The sequence below is a fragment of the Epargyreus clarus genome, unplaced genomic scaffold (assembly GCF_041222505.1).
Source record: "Epargyreus clarus isolate Ecla_fem2 unplaced genomic scaffold, WU_Ecla_fem_2.2 ptg000033l, whole genome shotgun sequence".
In the NCBI taxonomy this organism is placed as follows: domain Eukaryota; kingdom Metazoa; phylum Arthropoda; class Insecta; order Lepidoptera; family Hesperiidae; genus Epargyreus; species Epargyreus clarus.
In genome coordinates, this window is record NW_027332238.1 from 1249414 (window position 1) to 1269305 (window position 19892).

The 19892-nt window shown below is 35.0% G+C and overlaps 2 protein-coding genes across 2 annotated transcripts; one reads left to right on the plus strand and one right to left on the minus strand.

Moving 5' to 3' along the window:
• Nucleotides 1–15: 15 nt before the first annotated feature.
• LOC140755483 (uncharacterized) lies at nt 16–5587 on the minus strand. Its single transcript, XM_073090759.1, has one exon. The coding sequence runs from the start codon at nt 5427–5429 to the stop codon at nt 3840–3842; it is 1590 nt and encodes a 529-aa protein (XP_072946860.1). The 5' UTR covers nt 5430–5587; the 3' UTR covers nt 16–3839.
• Nucleotides 5588–6060: 473 nt separating this feature from the next.
• Nucleotides 6061–17468, plus strand: FeCH (ferrochelatase, mitochondrial). The gene is made up of 10 exons (XM_073090775.1): nt 6061–6348; nt 8637–8764; nt 9157–9322; nt 10241–10358; nt 11107–11208; nt 11969–12134; nt 13599–13754; nt 14939–15055; nt 15819–15946; nt 16420–17468. The coding sequence occupies exons 1-10, from the start codon at nt 6333–6335 to the stop codon at nt 16529–16531; spliced, it is 1209 nt and encodes a 402-aa protein (XP_072946876.1). The 5' UTR covers nt 6061–6332; the 3' UTR covers nt 16532–17468.
• The last annotated feature ends 2424 nt before the right edge of the window (nt 17469–19892 follow it).

Here is a 19892-nt window from a genome sequence, read left to right on the forward strand (position 1 = left end):
TTTTTTTTTTTTTTTTTTTTCTTTTGTGGCTTTGGCGCATGGACGCTCAGCCAATGACACGTAAAAACGGGGAAACGAGGATTAGAAAAATAAAAAACGGATGAAATTTGGAAAAGGAGGGATCAGTACAGTAGGTTGAACATAAATTTACATACAGATAAAGATATAATAATTAAAGATAGGCATATAAATATTAAATTTTAATATCATTTTTCATAATAAATAATGCTAAGATTTTATATATATCAGGATCAAGGGAAGACAATAAATATGGTATACATAGTGGAAATGATACATTCGTAAGACAAGATAGATTTTGGTAAAGGGCGGAGGAATCGTGTAAAGGACAGGAAAAAAATATATGGTTTAGATTGTGAGTTCCACTTTTACAAATACATTCGGAAGTATCAACAATTCCCAATTTCAAAAGATGCTCTCTAGTACAGACGTGCCCCAGGCGCATACGTATAAGAATAGAAGTAGCAGATTTATCAAGCTTTACTTTATAAAACCAAGGCTTGACGGGGATTGTTGGCTGTAATTGGTGATAATATTTCCCCTTTTTTTGGGAACTCGATGTCCAGTGTTCACTCCATGAGTCGTATAAATAATCTTTAGCAAGGGATGTTAGGTCTTGGGCGTAATTTTTAAAAGGAAAAACGTCACCACACTCCACTGCATCATTTGCCAATTGATGGGACTTTTCATTTCCTGCAATCCCGGAGTGACTTGGTAACCATATAAAAACTACATCGAATTCATTCAATAGACATGTATGGAGTTTACTTCTGATATCCAAGATTATTGACAACTGAGCTTTGTATTTAAATGGGAATTTCTTGACAGTCTGCAAAGCACTCTGAGAATCAGTAAATATTAAAGTTTTTCCTAATTTCATTGTTAATATATATTCAACTGCTTTGAAGATACCATAACATTCACCTGTAAATACAGAGGTTTCAGGTGGAAGTTTAATTTTTTGTACAATATTGTACTGGGAATGATACAAACCTACACCCACACAACCATATTTAGATTGTTTAGAAGCATCACAATAAATATGATGCCAGCCTTGCCATTTATTATTTATAATTGAATTAAATTTAGCATTACATTGAACATCATTTTTTGATAAAGAAAACTCGCAGATTTTAGGAGACATTAATAAAGAATCGTACCTATTGTTAAACAGCGGTAGCATAGTGTCAGCGGAAGTAGGAGCTTCAATACTATTAAATTTCTCAAAGCTTCGAAGAAGGCAGGGTGGAGATTTATGTGTCCAATATGGAGAATTTTTTAATTCATAAATTTGACGCATTTTTGTTAAAATTGGATGATTATAAATTTGGAGACACCGACCTAAAAATCTATCCGACAGATATTGTCGTCTTAAGTGTAGAGGGGGATCTCCACATTCAATTTGTAACGCATTGATTGGGCTAGATTTCATTGCACCTGAAATGATCCTTAAAGCTTTTGCTTGCACACCATCTAACTTTTTTAAACCAGCGACGTTACACGGTTCTAATAGGAAAGAGCCGTAATCAATAACACTTCGTATCATGGCATTATACACAAGTTTCATTGTATACGGATGGGCACCCCACCATACACCTGACAGACATCTTAGGATATTGAGGTTTTTTTCACATTTATTAGCTATATATTGACAATGAGGTATACCTGAAAGCTTAGAATCCATGATGAAACCTAAAAATTTTACTTCACTTTTTGTAGGAATGGTATCATTATTATATGTAACATTTAAATGTGGAGGACTTCTCATTCTGGAAAATAGAACTATCGCACTTTTGGACACTGATATGTCTAAACCATTCCTGTCTAACCATTCTTTAAGTAATTTAAGAGAAGATGTTAAATTTTCACAAGCTGTGGGTATTGATGTACTGGTGGAATAAATCAATAAATCATCGGCGTATTGGAGCACTCTAACAGAATCATTAAATGTTTTATCTAAATCATGAGTATAAATGTTATATAAGATTGGACTAAGGACCGACCCTTGTGGAAGCCCCTTCCATATCGTTCTTGTAATCATACGATCTTCTACATTTAAGTTAATTTCTCTTTCAGATAGCATATTTATAATAAAATTTACAAGTATGTTAGGGATATTCAATTGAAGCATCTTAAGCTTTAATATTGGGATGAGAACATTATCATATGCAGATTTTATATCTAAAAAGGCTGCTAATATACTGCAATTATTAGAAAAAGCAATGCGTATATCTGTTACTAAGATACTTATATTATCAAGAGTACCCTTACCTCTCCTAAATCCATATTGACTATCAGCCAAAAGTTTATTACTTTCGACAAACCATTCAAGTCTATTTTTAACTAGATGTTCGGCAACTTTTGCTATAGTAGTTGAAAGAGCAATGGGGCGATAAGATGAAACTTCCAATGGAGGTTTGTCGGGTTTTAAAATGGGTATGATAATCTGAGATTTCCATGATGGAGGGATGTGCCCGCTAATCATAACAGAATTAATTAAATTTAAATAATATTCAGTGACACCATAACAATTATTTGAAAGAAATGAGTATGGTATGCCATCAGCGCCCGGTGCAGAGTTTTTTAAGTAACTAAGTACAGATGTTAATTCGGACATGGTAAATGGTGAGTTTAATCCGTCGCAATCATTGTTATATGAAATAGAAATTATGTTATCTTCAGGAACTGAGGCTGGGGCTAGTTTGTCCATAAATTTACATGCAACTGATAATGGCATTGTATGAGTTACGGATGGGTTAAAGGCTGATCTAAATTTTTTAATATTCTGCCAAACCAGAGTAGAACTAACATTAGGGCATAAAGAAGAACAAAATCTTTGCCACCCTTCTAATTTTTTCTCTTTAAGAATTTTCTTTGAAGCTTGTGACACCTGACAGTATATGTCAAAATTCTCAGTTGTCATTGAATTGCAATAATCTTTTTCAGCTTGTTTTCTTTTCCAGACTACTTTAGAACAATCTTCATCCCACCAGGGTGGTGAAGGAATTTTATCGGGCCTGCTTTTTCGAATAGGAAAAGATTCGTCGGCAGCTTCAATAATTAGTTTTGCCAAAGCCTCGGCGCAAACTGGCTCCTGTCCTCTACAAACTTTAGGCAAAGTAGATAATCTTTTGTCAACATTAGACTTAAATAAAGTCCAGTCCGGGCTATTGAGTTTATATTTTAAACGGAAGGATCTTTTGAATGTATGTGGTTTAAGATGGGGAAAAGAGATCAGCAATGGCATATGATCACTGCCATATGAATAAGGCAATGATTGCCATGTAAGAATAGATGCAAGATCAGGAGTGCATATAGATAAATCTGGCACACTATCACCTTGTTCAGGCTTAGTTCGCCGAGTAGGTGTTCCAGTATTAAGTACACACAAACTATTTATATCTAAGATTTCTAATAAAGATTCTCCATAACATGTAGATTTTGAACTTCCCCATGTAACATGTTGACAGTTTAAATCACCTAATAATAAAAATGGCTTTGGTAATCTGCTTAGAAAGACATTTATTTCAGATAAGATTGCTGAAGAAGGATTAGGAATATACATAGAAATTATATTTACATTATATACATAAGCTCCAATAACACATATACCTTCACTATGGGATGGCAATATAAGTGGAGTAAAGGAGACTGAATTGTGTATGAGTATGGCGACTCCACCATACCCATCAGGCCTGTCTTCTCTGAGACATGAAAAACCTGGAACTCTAAAAGAGTAACCTGGTTTTAACCATGTCTCAGACAGAGTAACGACTATAGGGCTATATTTATTAATTAAGTGTATTAAATCACTTTTGTTGCTAACTATGCTGCGGCAATTCCATTGGACTATGTTGGTTAACTTGTCCATCTTGGTTTTGCGCATCATTCATTTCATTTATTAAAAAGGCAGCGTTGTCCGGTTTTACAATATTTAACTTTATTAAAGTATTAATTAATTCATTTATGATATCTTTTACAGAAAAATGTTCAATTGTACTTTTTGCAATAGCAGAACCATTAGGTGCAGAAAGCTTTGGGTTATAATCTTTAATAAGAGAGTTATGAGCTAATTTGTCATATCCTCTCACTTGTTTAGGTGGTGCACGTGGTTTCAAAAATATTGTTTTTTTTGTTGATGTATTAGTACTAGAGTGTGGTACTGTAGAAAGAATAGATTCGGAATGTAATGTATTTGGTTCAGAAAGTAAGACTTCGGCATATGACCTGGATATAGGGGGATGTATTTTAGAGGCTTCAAGATATGACATACAACTTTGCGCCATTGTCAGCTTAATCCTTTTTTGTCTTTCAAATTCTGGGCAACATTTATTTATAGCAAAGTGAGGTCCAGAACATGAACAGCAGTATGCATTAATTTCACTGACACTACAAGTGTCTCCTGTATGTTCCTGACCGCATTTATAGCAACGTGGTTTAGATCTACAATGCACCTTAGTATGACCATATTTACAACAATTATAACATTGTATAGTTGGATAGATATATAGTTCCACACTTAATGAATTATAGCACATGAAAATTCTCTTAGGTAGTATCTGTCCATCGAAGGTCAGTACTACAGATTGAGAGGGTTTCCATACAGGTGATCCTTCAACAATTACCTTATAATTCAGCCTACGCATATTTATAACTTCACCACAACCAATTGGTACTGATATATTCGACTTAATTTCTTCTTCAGACCATTCCGAGGGAACACCTTTTACTATGCCGACTCTCGTAACATTAAATGATGGAATAAAAGCTTTTAGCTTGTTTTGTTCTAAAAGGGGGCTCAAAACAAATTTATTTGCATCTTCATAGTTGGTAAATGCCATACTTATTCTATTGCGACCTATTCTTTTAAGACTGCCATTAACAATATTTTTAATCACATTATTATTTTTTTTGAGGAAATTACCAAATGTAATAGGGTGGAGTGTGGTGCCGTCAGACAAAGATTGTGTTACTTTTTGGACATGTACAAGGAAAGGAGCATTATCTGTTTCAATATAATAACGAATGCGCCTGGTTGGTTCTGTACTAATTGTATCCTGGGTATTAGACACTCCCAAATTTATGGTGTTACATACATCTGTGGGTGATGATTCCAACGGAGGAGAGCTATTATCAACGTTTTTATGGGCTTTATGTTTTTTCTTTTCATTTCCACTGGATTCCTCACTTAAGCACATGCAACTACGATTTGAATTATTATGGTGTTTTGATTTATCGGTCCTTTTCTTTTTATTGCAATTTTTACAAAATTTACGCGGAGCTTTAACACGTTTCCTTTCAGACCTGATAGAACTATCAGTGTCCATACTGGATTCGTTATGAATTATAATATTAGCTCCGACCTGGGGGATTTCAGGTCCCCCAGGATCGAAGGTACCATCCTCCGCCATAAAATAGTTAAAAAAACTTACCCAAGTGAGATATTTACACAACTATATATAATAAGATAAACTAATAAAAATATATTTACAATACACTACTTAACTGATCTTAAAATTACTAAAAAATAAATTTAAATGAAAAATCTCAAAAAAAGGCGCCCGCCAAGTTGAACGTTTCCCGCGTTTTTTTCGACAATTATTTTACCTATCTTTTGCACTCACGATACAGATTGTTGAAAAAAATATAGCGAATGCACAGATAACGTATTACACAAAATAGATTTAAGGTTTTATTTTTCTAATATTCCTAAAATTTATTTTTAAGATATTTATTTAAGTTAACATATAGACATTTATTCGATATCATATTGATGATATATTTTTTATTATTTTTTTTTTGCGTTACCACAGTGTGTATTGCACTAAACCATATAATTTTTGTAAAGCTTTGCATTTTATGTCTGATTGCGGTAACTGGTAAATAACATGAACAGCTGTATTGCTAATAATAGTCACGTTTTACTAACTTTAACATTAAAGTAAAGTAATTTTATTAATATTACTCCGCCAACGAATCCAAAGCAGGCCATAGAGTATTTAAAAATGGTTATACCACAGACAATAAACCTGTCACTGACAGTCGCTGTCAGTAAATAGCGCAATATTGTTTTCTTACGTGCAACATCATTCTATAAATAAAAAATAATCTACTTATCAATCGCGATGTCAAAATAACACTTATGCATTTAATTATTTCAATAAGTACCTGATTGAAGCAATTAGTTAAACGTATGGCAATTAAGACATCCGCTCTAGAAAATTTTAATTAATACTTATAATTACAGTTTTTATTCAGATCTTTGGAAGAAGTGAAACCGTTTTATTTTCTGGAAATTGAAAGAAACTTTAACAATGTTGTCAAGTATTTGTAAGTATTGCATTCTATCTATTTAAAACTGCAATGGCCTGTTATATCTTAATTTAACCTTAAAAACAAAAACTTAAGAAAACCTTATGCGGCAAATATTCTTCGTGAAAACTATTTTGTTTCTTAATTTTCTCGTGTTAAAGGTTCAAAGACATTTTAACTATATACTAGAAATATCGATATGAGGAGGAAAAGTGTCTCTACAAGTTATTACCAATTGGTTATCATCAATTATCATCATCATCATCATCAACTTCTTTATTTTCTCCCAATTAATTACTCTCCCACTGCTGGGTACGGGTCTCCTCTCAGAATGAGAAGTATTGGGTCATAGTCCACTGCGCTGGACAAGTGCGTATTGGCAGACTTCACATACCTTTGAGATTGTTTTTTTTATAAATCTCTCAGGTATGCAGGTGTCCTCACGATGTTTTCCTTCACCGTTTAGCAAGTGATAATTAATTTCTAATTGGTTGATCTAAAACATTTTACAATACAGTAGTACACGAGCATGCAACTGATAATCAGAATCAAAAATACTTTACCAAATACAAAATTGGAAGGTTTCATCCTTTTTTTAAATGTCAGTAGTGTCAATACTCACAATGTTTCCCTTCACCATTAGAGCATGTTATGCCTATTATTGGGACTAGAGATGGGCTGAGGGTTTAAACCCAATGGGTGGATACGGGTTTAAACCGGGTATTTTGGGTGAAATAGGGTTTAAACCCAAATAAACACCCAAACAGCGGGTGTAAACTATTGTCATTCATATTTTTATTTTCTTCGTGTAATATCATTTTTAAAATAATATTGTAAATAATTCACTAAATATGCACTCTAAAAGCACATATTTCATTTAACTACGCTGTTATAGTCCATTCGGATGTGTTACATTTGGGTTGCAATTTTCGAAGACCCAATTTTATTTTATAGATGTCAATGGTTAGTGTAAAGGGCTTAGTGAACAGTTAAATCCTAATTTGTGGAGTCCCAACTGTTGTCCCTTGGCCGCCATCTTGACAAAAGGGGCACAAAGCGTTTTTACGCTCTACCAGGCAAACTATTTGTCGCACAGAAATTTAGTAAGAACAATTATGGTTTCAAATTGATTTATCTATAATTTTAGTTCTATAACTTTTTGTCGTTAAACCAAAAATAACAAAGATAATAACAATAATAGATTAAACTTTGGGAAGACTTTTTTTTTAGTTTTTTCTACTTAATTTACAGAAAATGACATTGAAACATTTTGATAGAGGAGTTTTTATAGTCCGGTCAATTTAGACATAAAAATAGTAATCAAATAACATAAAGCTAAATTTCCGTAGAGACCTTGGGTTTACCATCACAAGTAAAGTTCCAAAAGTCCTCATCGATGTGTGTGTCGGCACTTATTCGGGGTCAAACGTCACAATTTTCGGGTTTCTGGATTTTTCTCGAAATAAAATTATCTATAAAATAATGTTTATATTTTTTTTCTTAAAGCTATAATTATTAAGATATTAAGATACGTAAGAATTACATTTTACATTATATGCCCATATTCCCACACCACCTGTGCAATAGTATACGAGAGGTATACTTATTTGTTTCGTCAAACAAATAGTAATTAAAAAGGTAATAAAAATAGATGAACCCCTAAAAATGTAATATTTAAAAATGTAAAAACATTAGAAATACAGTAAAAACCTATAATATATCTAATAAATAAACATTTGAACTATTTTAAAAGCTTTGTGTAGATTTTATTAACTCATTTTATAAACACCCAAATAAATACCCAGTGGGAGGAAATAAACGGGTATTTATTGGGTTTAAACCCTGCACAGGGTTTAAACCGGGTTCTTTGCCCATCTCTAATTGGGACAAATGCAAAAATGCAAATTTGAATCCCAGATCATCCGATCCAAAAAGTGGAGTTTCAACTACCACACTATTTTATTTTTTTATAATATGGGAGTAGCAGACGAGCATGCAGTCCCTGAGGACTAAGCTGGAACGCTCAGAAAAGTATGTCTCTTACCACACTTCAAACCAGAACACAGCAGCGCTTAACACTGCTGTTATAACAGAAATAGGTGTGGTGGTGCTGCTGGAGTCGAAGTCTCAGACTGTCCGATACAAGAAGTGGTTTCAACCACTCTATTGCTATAACAATTCTTTTTACAAGGTTTTATTTAGTTTCACCTCTCCCGGTGTTTGTAATGTACTCCTTCACGCTATTTCACCCACTTCCCAGTGTCCGATTGAGCTGGAATTTATCTTTATTTTATGTAAAATTGCAGGTCGTAGAAATGCCAGGCTTCTGCCGCAGTTGTGCTCGTACAGCACAGCTGATGCTAATCCGAGCCCTGCGAAGCCAAAGACAGCTATAGTTATGTTGAACATGGGAGGCCCTAAGACTATTGATCAGGTAATACGGTAGAACTAATAATGTTATTTACAGAAAGCATATTTTTATAAGATGAGGTATCTACCTGAGGTCGGCCACAGATGCGCCGCTACCCCTGAGGACAAAGCTGGAACCCCTCGGAAAAGTCTGTCTCCCTTACCACACTTCAAACCAGTACACAGTGACGCTTAACACTGCTGTTTTAGGCAGAAATAGGAGTGGCGGTGGTGGTGCCTTTACTTCTTGAATTCAAGATGTCCATGGGCAGCAGTAGCCACTTACCATCAGGCAGACTGCATTTACATCTGTTACATCTATATTTTAAAAAATACATATTGATGTTCAAAACAAATTCTGTAAAGAATTGACTTTAAACAAAATATTATATTTTTGATTTTATATATTTCTTTCAGGTTGGCGACTACCTCCTAAGGATAATGACCGACCGAGACATGATACAATTACCGGTGCAAAGCAAACTCGGTCCGTGGATAGCAAACAGACGGACGGAGGAAGTGAAGAAGAAATATATGGAAATTGGTGGTGGATCACCCATTTATAAGTGGACGGATTTGCAAGGTTAGTTTTACTAGACTTTTACTTCTATTAAACTTGCCTATATAAAATAGGAGGAGCAGATGAGCATGCAGTCGACTTGATGGTAAGTGGCTATTGCTGTAGATATCTGTAATGAACCCCAGATAAGATTAGTTACGTACCTAAGGTTGGCCACAGATACTCCACTACTCCTGGGGACTACGCTGGAATAGAAAAAAGTGTCTTTGTGTGTATCACACCCTTCAAACCAGAACCCTTTGTGGTTCGACTCAGGCGGCACCACTGCCACACCTATTTCTGTTATAACAGCAGTGTTAGGCGCTGCTGTGTTGTGGTTTGATGTGTGGTAAGGGAGACATATTTATCCAAAGCTTTCCGACTTAGTCCTCAGGGATAGCAACACATCTGTGGCTAACCTCAGGTAGGAACCTAATCTTATCTTGAGTATCTTAAAGATGTCTGTGTGCGGCAATAGACAATTACCATCAGGTGGACTGCATGCTCGTCTGCTATTTCAATATTATTAAAAAATATTATTAATAAATACATAATTCGCTTTCTTCACTCACAGTCCGATACTAGGATTCCATATATTGTGGGTGACATGGACACACACGTACACAAAACCCAGACCCGGAAACAGATATCTAAATTCATCATTTAGATGTCTATCTTGCCGGGGATTGAACCCGGGACCCTTTTCGCGTCAGACCGGTATATACTAGCTGGCCCGGCAAACGTTGTGTTGCCATATAAATAAAAAAAGGGGTGAACGACCCTCATCACTTAGGGGTATGAAAAATATATAGTAGCCGATTCTCAGACCTACTGAATATGCATATAACATTAGGTGAAAATCGGTAAAGCCGTTTCGGAGGAGTACGGTAACTAACATTGTGACACGAGAATTTTATATATAAGATTTTTTTCATTTTTCAGGTAAACTTTTAACAAACGCCCTAGACCAGATGCTGCCTAATTCAGCCCCGCACAAACACTACATAGCCTTCAGATATGTACCACCCTTCACAGAGGACGCATTGCAACAAGTAGAGGCGTAAGTTACTCTATTTCATCATCATTATCATCATCATCATCATCATTATCATCATCATCATCATTATTATCATCATTATCATTATCATCATCATCATTGCTGTCCGACTGCTGGGCACGGGTCTCCTCTCAGAATGAGAAGGATTAGGCCATAGTCATAGACCATACGCCTTTAGCCAGGGCGGTAGACTATGGCCTAATCCCCATCTTTTAAAACCATCATAGTTCAGGAAAGTTTATTTTCAATATTACATCAACATTATTTTATTTCGTACCACGACCTCCTTAAAAACCACCATGACTCGTATCATGACCTCCTCCTCCTCTTTTGTTTTATTCCTACTGATTGATGTAAAATCATTAGTAAATTGTCTATTTCTTATCCAAGAGGAAACGAGGCATTGAAACTAGTGGCACTTTATTCGTACCACGATCTTGATTGTGTGTCGTAATACACAGTTGAACATTAAACCCTTATTCATTTTTCGCCTATCCATTGTGTAAAACCAATTGAAATTGTCATATTTTGATTAAGAAAATAAATTTCCTGAAAAAAATAATGAATAATTTCTACCGACATCATACAAGACTGCTTATTGTAATATTATAAAAACAATCTTATTTTAACGAGGTTGAGGTACGAAATTTCAATGTATGATTAAAATAATATTGTTTTAAGAGATGGTAGTAACCGCCCAGCAGTGGGACAGTGATGGGTTGATGATGATGTTAGACATACTTTTTTCCAGTGATGGTGTTGAAAGAGCAATAATATTTTCGCAATACCCCCAATACAGTTGTGCTACTACTGGGTCAAGTTTGAACGCTATAGCAGATTACTATAAGAAGAGGTAAGTTTAATTAATACAATTTAATTATATTTACTACGCTTTTATTAGCTTGACCTGTATGTATGTATGTAACGGAATTTTTGAACTCGATTCTTACCCATTTTGAACGGTCCGATTTTTGTCAGATTGTGACTGAACTATGTAACTTTCAACTTAAGTGTCAAATTAATGAAAAATTTAAAAAAAACCAACGGGTTTCACTCCGGTCGTAATCTAACCATACTTCAGTAAAGATTACTCACTCCTAACAAGAAAATGTACCCAGTTTTGAGAATTGAAATAGTTGCGTAAAAAATTTTTGCCACGTCTCAGTGCTAAAATGTCCTTAAAATATTTGAAATAATTATTTATTTAATATGTAAATTACGCAGTATTAGTTATTTATTCGTAAATTTTCTCAAAAAATGTTTTTATTTGTCAAGAATTAAAAAAAAGAACTTACTAACAAGCCGTTTGTGGCTTCATTCAATTTCAAGGCGGCGAAGTATCTTTAATAATCTATGAATCTAACCTAAATAATAAAATATAATAAATAAAAAATGAAACTGATACCTATTGACATATATTTTCTATGCTGACACCGGATGACATCTTGACTTTTGCAGTTTGCTTTGCCATCTTACGAATTTTCGATCAGGCCATGTCCTGACGCGAGTTTAACATTTTTTACCCATCTCAAAAAGCCGCTAAAGAAGTTTTCGCTTCAAAACTGCTGTTTTTAATTTTTTTTATATGATTTTTTTGGTTTTTTTTTTTGCAGACAGGTCCCAAACAACATAAGGTTCAGTATGATAGAGAGATGGCCGACCCATCCACTGTTAGCCAAAGTTTTTGCTGAGAGAATCCGCGAAAAGTTAAAACTATTTGATCCGAAAATAAGAAATGATGTTCTTATAATGTTCACGGCACATAGTTTGCCTTTGAAGGTGAGTTGTGTTATTTTGGTACCGTTTAGGTATGACTTAAGTGGTACCACCGTCACACCGTTTGGTGTAATGGTGTGTGGATGACTGACTTACAAATAAAAGTAATAAGTAAAGTATATTACAAATTCATTATTAAGGTTTTTTTATATATTATATTTAATATGAGCAGCAGATAAGTATGCAGTCCACCTGATGGCAAGCTACTACCGCTGGACAGCTGTTATCAACCCCAGATAGGATTAGATATTCCCACAGATGCGCCACTACCCCTGAGGACTAAGCTGGAACACCTCGGAAAAATATGTCTCCCTTACCACACCCTGCTGAGTTATGGTTTGAAGTGTGTTAAGGAAGACAATAAAGTATTATTGCGGTATTCCAGCTTAGTCCTCAGGGGTAGCGGTGCATCTGTGGCCGACCTCAGGTACGAATCTTATCCTATCTGGGGTTGATTACAGCTCTCCAGCGGCAGTAGCCTACCATCAGGTGGACTGCATGTTACATATACTCCGCGTAAAACTGCTAGTACGCTCTGAATATAGAAATGAATCGCGTCGCCATAGCAAATTGTATGACTACACCTGCTCGCAACTTCAGAGTGGACTAGTAGTTTGGCGTGGACTATACCACTGTCACAATTATTTCTAAAAACAGTAGTATTTTGGTCAGAATGTGGATAACTGACATACATATAAAAATAATGTAATAATCATCATCATCATCAACCCATCACTGTCCCACTGCTGGGCATGGGTCTCCTCTCAGAATGAGAAGGATTAGGACATAGTCCACCGCGCTGGACAAGTGCGTATTGGTAGACTTCACATACCTTTGAGACATTTTTTTAAGATCTCTCAGGTATGCAGGTTTCCTCACGATGTTTTCCTACACCGTTTAGCAAGCGATAATTAATTTCTATTAGCACATAACTTTGCAAAATCAGCGGTGCGTGCCTGGGATTTGAACCTCGGACCCTTCGATCGAGAGGCCGAGTTTCTTAACCACTAGGCTATCACTGCTTTAAGTAGGGGATTATAAACCATACTAGATTTTACCCGCGGCTTCGCCCGCGTTAAAAAGAAAATAATATAACATACTAACATACATAAAACTGAAAATTCGTACCTTCAACTTTGCTAGAGATCATCACTTGATCAAATGCATAGTTGACGATTCAATCCTTACTAATATTCCTTATTAGAATTAAAATAATCGATGTTTTGGGTCCAAAAGATCGATTCTCCGATTAATCGATCTTAGATCGCCATCCCTAGTTCCCGTGGGATTTTCGGGATAAAAACTATCCTATGTCCTTTCTCGGGTCTCAGACTACCTTTGTACAAAATTTTATTAAAATCGGTTCAGTGGTTTGGGCGTGAAGAAGAGACAACCAGACAGACAGAGAGCCAGACAGAGTTACTTTCGGATTTATAATATTAGTAAGGATCATTCCCCTCCATCCAGGCAGTATCCCGTGGAGACACGTACCCCCATGAAGTAGCTGCATCGGTGGCCACCGTGATGTCGGAGCTGAGAGTGCCCAACCCTCACCGGTTGGTCTGGCAATCGAAGGTGGGACCGTTGCCGTGGCTGCAGCCGTACACAGACGACGCTATCAAGGTATGGGAATGCCTCGTGTGCCGGATTAGTTATTACATCCCCACACTAGGATTCCCTATGTCGTATGTCCTATGTCGTATGGGTGCCGTGGACACAAATACATATTACACTTTCTACACTCATCCCCACACTAGGATTCCCTGTCTCGTGGGTGCCGTGGACACACAGACAAATACACGAACACCCAGACCCAGAGACAGAGACCTTAATTCATCATTTAGATATCTGTCTGGCCGGGGATCGAACCCGGGACCCTATGCGCTTCAAACCGGAATGTTGACCACTCCGCCACGCGGGTATTTTAGTTTGAAGTTTTATTATGAGGGTATTATTTAGGTGCTTGGTAGACATGGGTATTACGGAATGCCTCGTGTGCCGAGTTAGTTTAATTTAGTTTTATTATTATTTAGGCATGTGGTAGATTTAGAAACATTAGTACAGTTAGTCTGTCAAGGTACGGAATGCCTCGTGTGCCGAGTTAGTTTAATTTAGTTTTATTATTATTTAGGCATGTGGTAGACTTAGAAACATTAGTACAGTTAGTCTATTAAAGTACCGAATGCCTCGTGTGCCAAGTTAGTTTTCTATAGTCAGCTTAGTACAGTTTTGGTATTATTTAGGCACTTGGTAGACATGGGAATATTAGTGGGGTAATTTAGTTTTATCAAGGTGCGGAATGCCTCGTGTACCGAATTAGTTTAATTTAGTTTTGGTATTATTTAGGCACTTGGTAGACATAGGAATTAGAAGGGTTAGTGTAGGTCAAGATCAAGGTACGGAATGCCTCGTGTGCTGAATTAGTTTTTGAGTTGTAATACCGTTTAAATACTTTAATAACCTTGAGAATATAAGAAGCGTCGTTTCTTGTGAGAACTAAGCTAGCATACCTTGTTTGCCAGTTTAGTTCACAACGACGGAATTGCAAAATATTTTTTAAGCACCAAAATGAAAATAATATTGAGGGGAATACGAAAATACTTTGTTTTCTGCAACTGCGGAGGGTAATGTTATTCGAGCGTATGTAGGTATGTCTCATACTTTGTCACGCGGCAGCACAAACAGCTTGGTTTAACATATGAGGTGTCGTTGGATTCGTTTAAATCCCAGGATATATTTTTAATCAGTAATTTTTTTGTTTTTATTATGATTTATGATTGCTACTAAAATGTGTTTTTTGTTTACAGGCATACGCGAAACAGGGCAGGAAGCATTTGATTTTAGTTCCGATAGCATTCGTGAATGAGCATATAGAGACTTTACACGAATTGGACATCGAGTACTGTGATGAGGTCGCTAAAGATGTGAGTATTGTGTTAAAACTCTAAGGGATTCCAAAAATATATATATCTACACTAATATTATAAAGAGGAAAAGTTTGTTTGTTTGTTTGGTTGTAATGAATAGGCTCAAAAACTACTGGACTATTTTAAAAATTCTTTCACCATTCGAAAGCTACATTATCCATGAGTAACATAGGCTATATTTTATATGAAATATATTTGATAAATAGATTTTGAGGTGGTACAAAGTTTGCCGGGTCAGCTAGTTTGTAATATGGGAATAGTTATCGAGCATGCCGTCCACCTGATGGTAAGCTACTGCTGTATGGACATCAGTAATCAAACCCAGATAGGATTAGATTCTTAGAGGACTAAGCTGGAATGCCTTGGTAAATTGAATATGTCAAAAATATATTGTAAATGATTTGACTAAGAAATAAACTCGAGAAACATTACCTTCCACTGTAAGGTAAAGTGGTGAATTAAAGGTGGTCCACTTTGACATATGCTTGAGAAACATTACCCTCCACAATGTAGTAAAACAGTAGAAAATACGCTTGAGAAACATTACTCTCCACAATCCAACAAAAGGGTTGAAAATAACAAAGAATCCATTAACTAATATTATATAGTATAAAGTTTGAAAATAAGCTCGAAAAACATTCCCCTCCACAATCTAGTAAAACAGTTGAAAATAATCTCGAGAAACATTCCCCTCCACAATATAGTAAAACAGTTGAAAATAACAGGGAATCCATTAACTAATATTATATATTTTGTATAGGCCGGTATTACTCAGATAGAGAGAGCAGCGGCACCAAACGACCATCCGATATTCATCGCAGCCCTAGCCGATATCGTCGCGAAGCACATCACTAGCGGACCTAGTCTATCACTACAGTTTCTTTCAAGGTATGACTTTTTATAATATAGGAGTAGCAGACGAGCATGCAATCCACCTGATGGTAAGCTACTGCTGTAGACATGTACAACCCCAGATAGGATTAGTTTCCTATCTGAAGTCGGCCACAGATGCGTCACCTCTGAGGACTAAGCTGGAATGTGAAAAAAGTATGTCTCTTACCACACTTCAAACCAGAACACAGCAGCACTACACTGCTGTTATAACAGAAATAGGTGTGACGGTGGTGCCGCCGGAGTCGAAACACAGTCATTTTGATTTTATAGAAATTTACATAATGTAAATCAAAAATTATCATAGATTATGAAAATTCTAGAATTTCGTTCAAAAATTTTATCCACTGTGCAATTTTTTTAATTTTACTGAAAAATAAAATTGATTCATGTTTATATGAAAACTGTAATTAGTAAATTTAGAGCCATATATATATTTTTAAAATGTTCTGTCTCTCTCTAACCCCCAGATGTCCGCACTGTGTGAGCAAGAGGTGTGATACTTCGAAGGCGTTTTTCAAGAAACTTTGCAACAACTTAGACTTTACCCGTGAGCCTGTCTCATCTGCGTCGATTGCGTAGAAAAATAGACTTTATTTATATAGAGTTGAAGATTATAATTGCTTAACGGGTCAGAACAGTCCTAAGAAAATGTCCTACATAATTTTTAGAGCTCCGTACAGAAAAGTTAATAATAATATATTTATTTGTGTTTAAAAACGGAACATTATTACTAAGCCGCTGTCTGTCCGTCTGTCACAGGGCTCTATCTCCTGAACCGTAATAGATAGACATTTGATTTTTACAGAGGATGTATAACGGTGGCCGCTATAACAACAAATACTAAAAATATAAAAATAACTTGAAAATAAGGAGCTTGTCATACAAAAAAATCGCTATTTTTGAGGGTTTTTCGCTTTATCTAGTGAACTGTAACAGGCAGATAAAAAAAAACAATGCATTTATTTCTATGGCTTTTGTAATAAAGGAAAATAGTAAAAAAAATAAAATTTAAATTATATTTCAGTTATATTGGTTTATGTACCAGGGCAATATAACACAGGAGGTATGCAATGCCTTTAGAGATTCATATTATTATGCATCTCTCTCACTCTAAACGCGTGCAATAAAGTGCGAATGAGACAAATATATGGTATTATTTCATAAGATTTATTAAGCGAATGAGCTTGCTGTTAGTAAGTTATAGTCCGCTCTGAATATAGAAATGAATCGCGTCGCCATAGCAAATTATATGACTACACCTGCTCGCAACAACTTCAGATCGGACTAGCAGTTTGGCGCGGACTATACATCTGTAACCAACTCCATATAGAACAGACATACTTATTTTTGAAAATATATGTTTTAAGCTTGATAGAAAATTTAATTCTGATATTAAAAGTGCTTACTTTTGGTAGATGACATATTAGATTTAAGTTTGGTTAAGGGTTGTATTTTGACAGTGAAACATGTGAATAAATGGTGTATGTGGTTATTTAATAAATTATTATTATTAAAATGGTTTTTCTTTCAACTTGAAGTAACTCCCGCAATTTAGACGAATCCAATGACACCTCATATGTTAAACCCTCAAGCCGTTTGTGCTGCGGCGTGACAAAGAATGAGACGTACATACACATACGCTCGAATATTAATCCTGGATTTTTTGAAATTCCTATCAAAATGCTCTGATATAATTTTTCTGTAAAATGACTAGAAAAAATTGAAAAAGCAACTTTGGTCGCAATTTTTATTTTTTTATCGTTATTAATTTTTGCTTCTACGAGAATATGCAAGTCGTAAGAACCAAAGTTGTAGGTAATTGTAATTGTTTTTACAATTTTTCTGTGCGATTAATAGTTTGGCCACAGTATAAGGATCTATAATTTGTACTGTGGTTTGGCTGATAGAGCGTGAAAATGATTTTTACCTTTTTCAAAATGACGAGCGAAAGACGAGAGTGGAATAGAATACCATCTCAAACCATGAAATTCAAAAAAATATATTGCGTACTTTAGTATGAACTCCGAAAGAGAGGGATATATGGCAGATTGTTCTTACCTATATTACGTTCCTTTATGCAGAAATTATTTACATGACATTAATACACGCAGTTTTTATTTTTTGATTTCTATCACAAAAGAAGAATCTTTTTTGCTACATCAAAAACGACATTTCAAAAGACATTTGGCATCTCAAAAATTCCGAGTGATATGTAATAAAATTTCAAGTTTACAAAATTTTGAAACTAATGAATTTCAGTCAACAGACAAAAGAAATAAAAATTTTCGATAGACACAAATCCTGGTACAAAGTGGACATCGACGGCGCGTTCATAACGAAAACCGTGGATCTTCCGAAAAAGCCAAAAAGACGTAGGATTCCAACCAAAAAACCAGTAATTAGAAGAATAATGCAACGAAACACATCCATTTACCCGGACAGTGTTATGAAGACACACGAAATGATGGTCAAAATGATCGTGCAAACAACTTTAACATTCATATTCTTACTCATAGCATATTATGGATTTGCGTTTTTTACGCCTGGAAGTATGGACCGCGGTCTCGTAGGTGCCGGCGTTGCAGACGACGCAGGTCATGTTCTTGAATTCATTTTAAGATAAGCCACAAAATTACAAAGTAATTCAGAAAAAAGAGGTATTCCATATCATTCAGAAAGCTTACTGAAGTCGATGAAGAATTTTTAAGAAGAAACTTTTTACAAAAGGAAAATAATATCCTCCGATGATGTTGTTTGTTTCCGACTTTGGAAAAAATTAAAACCAGAAAAAGGACTGAAACGGACTTAATTTCCTTAATAAGACTATATACTTTCAGCAGTACCCTTAAATGTACGATTGTTGCTTGCAAATGCAGCTTTTGGATGCTTAACCCAACAATTAAAAATCCAAAATTGTCATAGTTTCATATTTTAATCGCGTTTTTTGTTACCACGACTTATACCCAACAAATATTAAAAATATTTTGAAGTATCGATTTAAATTCTAATTGATATTGCATATGTACTAGGACCATAAAATAAATGTCTTAAAATTTTGCAATCTTTATAAGTGTTAGTAATTAGTAGGTATTCACAAAAAAACACAATAAAAAGCAATAAAAATAAAGTTGTAATTGTTTCATCCTTTTGTTCAATAAACATTTATCAGATACTCTTTAATTGTTTAATTTCGATTCAGTTTAAATTTTTATTAAGATACTAGCTGACCCCGCAAATGTTGCCATATAAATAAAAAAAAGTTAAGGGTGAACAACCCTTATCACTTAGGGGTATGAAAAATAGTAGCCGATTCTCAGACCTACTGAATATGCATATAAAGGTAAAGCTGAAAATCGGTAAAGCCGTTTCGGAGGAGTACAGTAACTAACATTGTGACACGAGAATTTTATTTATAAGATACGGTTTTAAAAGTGTTAATTAATAACTTATTACAACTTAAATAATTTTATTTCTTTGAGGATGAAGGAAAATAAAAGGACAATGCCCATGAAAGTATGGACCGCCGTCCAGAGTTGCATCAAATTGAAACTTGTTGTGGACGATGTATAATTAACCAAATACTATCACCAATTAATTATTTTTTAGATCAGCACCCGGGTTCTGAAGTTATTTACCGAAATGTTACATAACCTCAATATCGAAAATAGATTGATGGTCGATTAAAACTGATAGTAGGTACCTATAATGTAGTTCGACTAACATATTCCATTTACTTTTAAAGGTAGTAGATAAAAAAAACCTAAAATAATCCTAAAAACCTAAAATAATGAATTCCGAGTATAAAATACCGCCATTTTAATTTTTAAGAGCAACAATCAACATTTCGTCTTATTTTATCTTAAATGGAACCCCCTTGTTCAAAGAAACTATTCTGATCGACAAACTATGTAAAAAAATAAAAAAATAATTTTAATATTAC

Excerpts from the sequence above, each read along its gene's own strand:
- LOC140755483 (XM_073090759.1), bottom strand. The coding sequence starts at position 5,429 with ATGGCGGAGGATGGTACCTTCGATCCTGGGGGACCTGAAATCCCCCAG.
- FeCH (XM_073090775.1), top strand. Across the intron at positions 8,765-9,156 it reads GCCCTAAGACTATTGATCAG|GTTGGCGACTACCTCCTAAG; the intron begins GTAATACGGTAG and ends TATTTCTTTCAG. Across the intron at positions 13,755-14,938 it reads ACACAGACGACGCTATCAAG|GCATACGCGAAACAGGGCAG; the intron begins GTATGGGAATGC and ends TTTTGTTTACAG.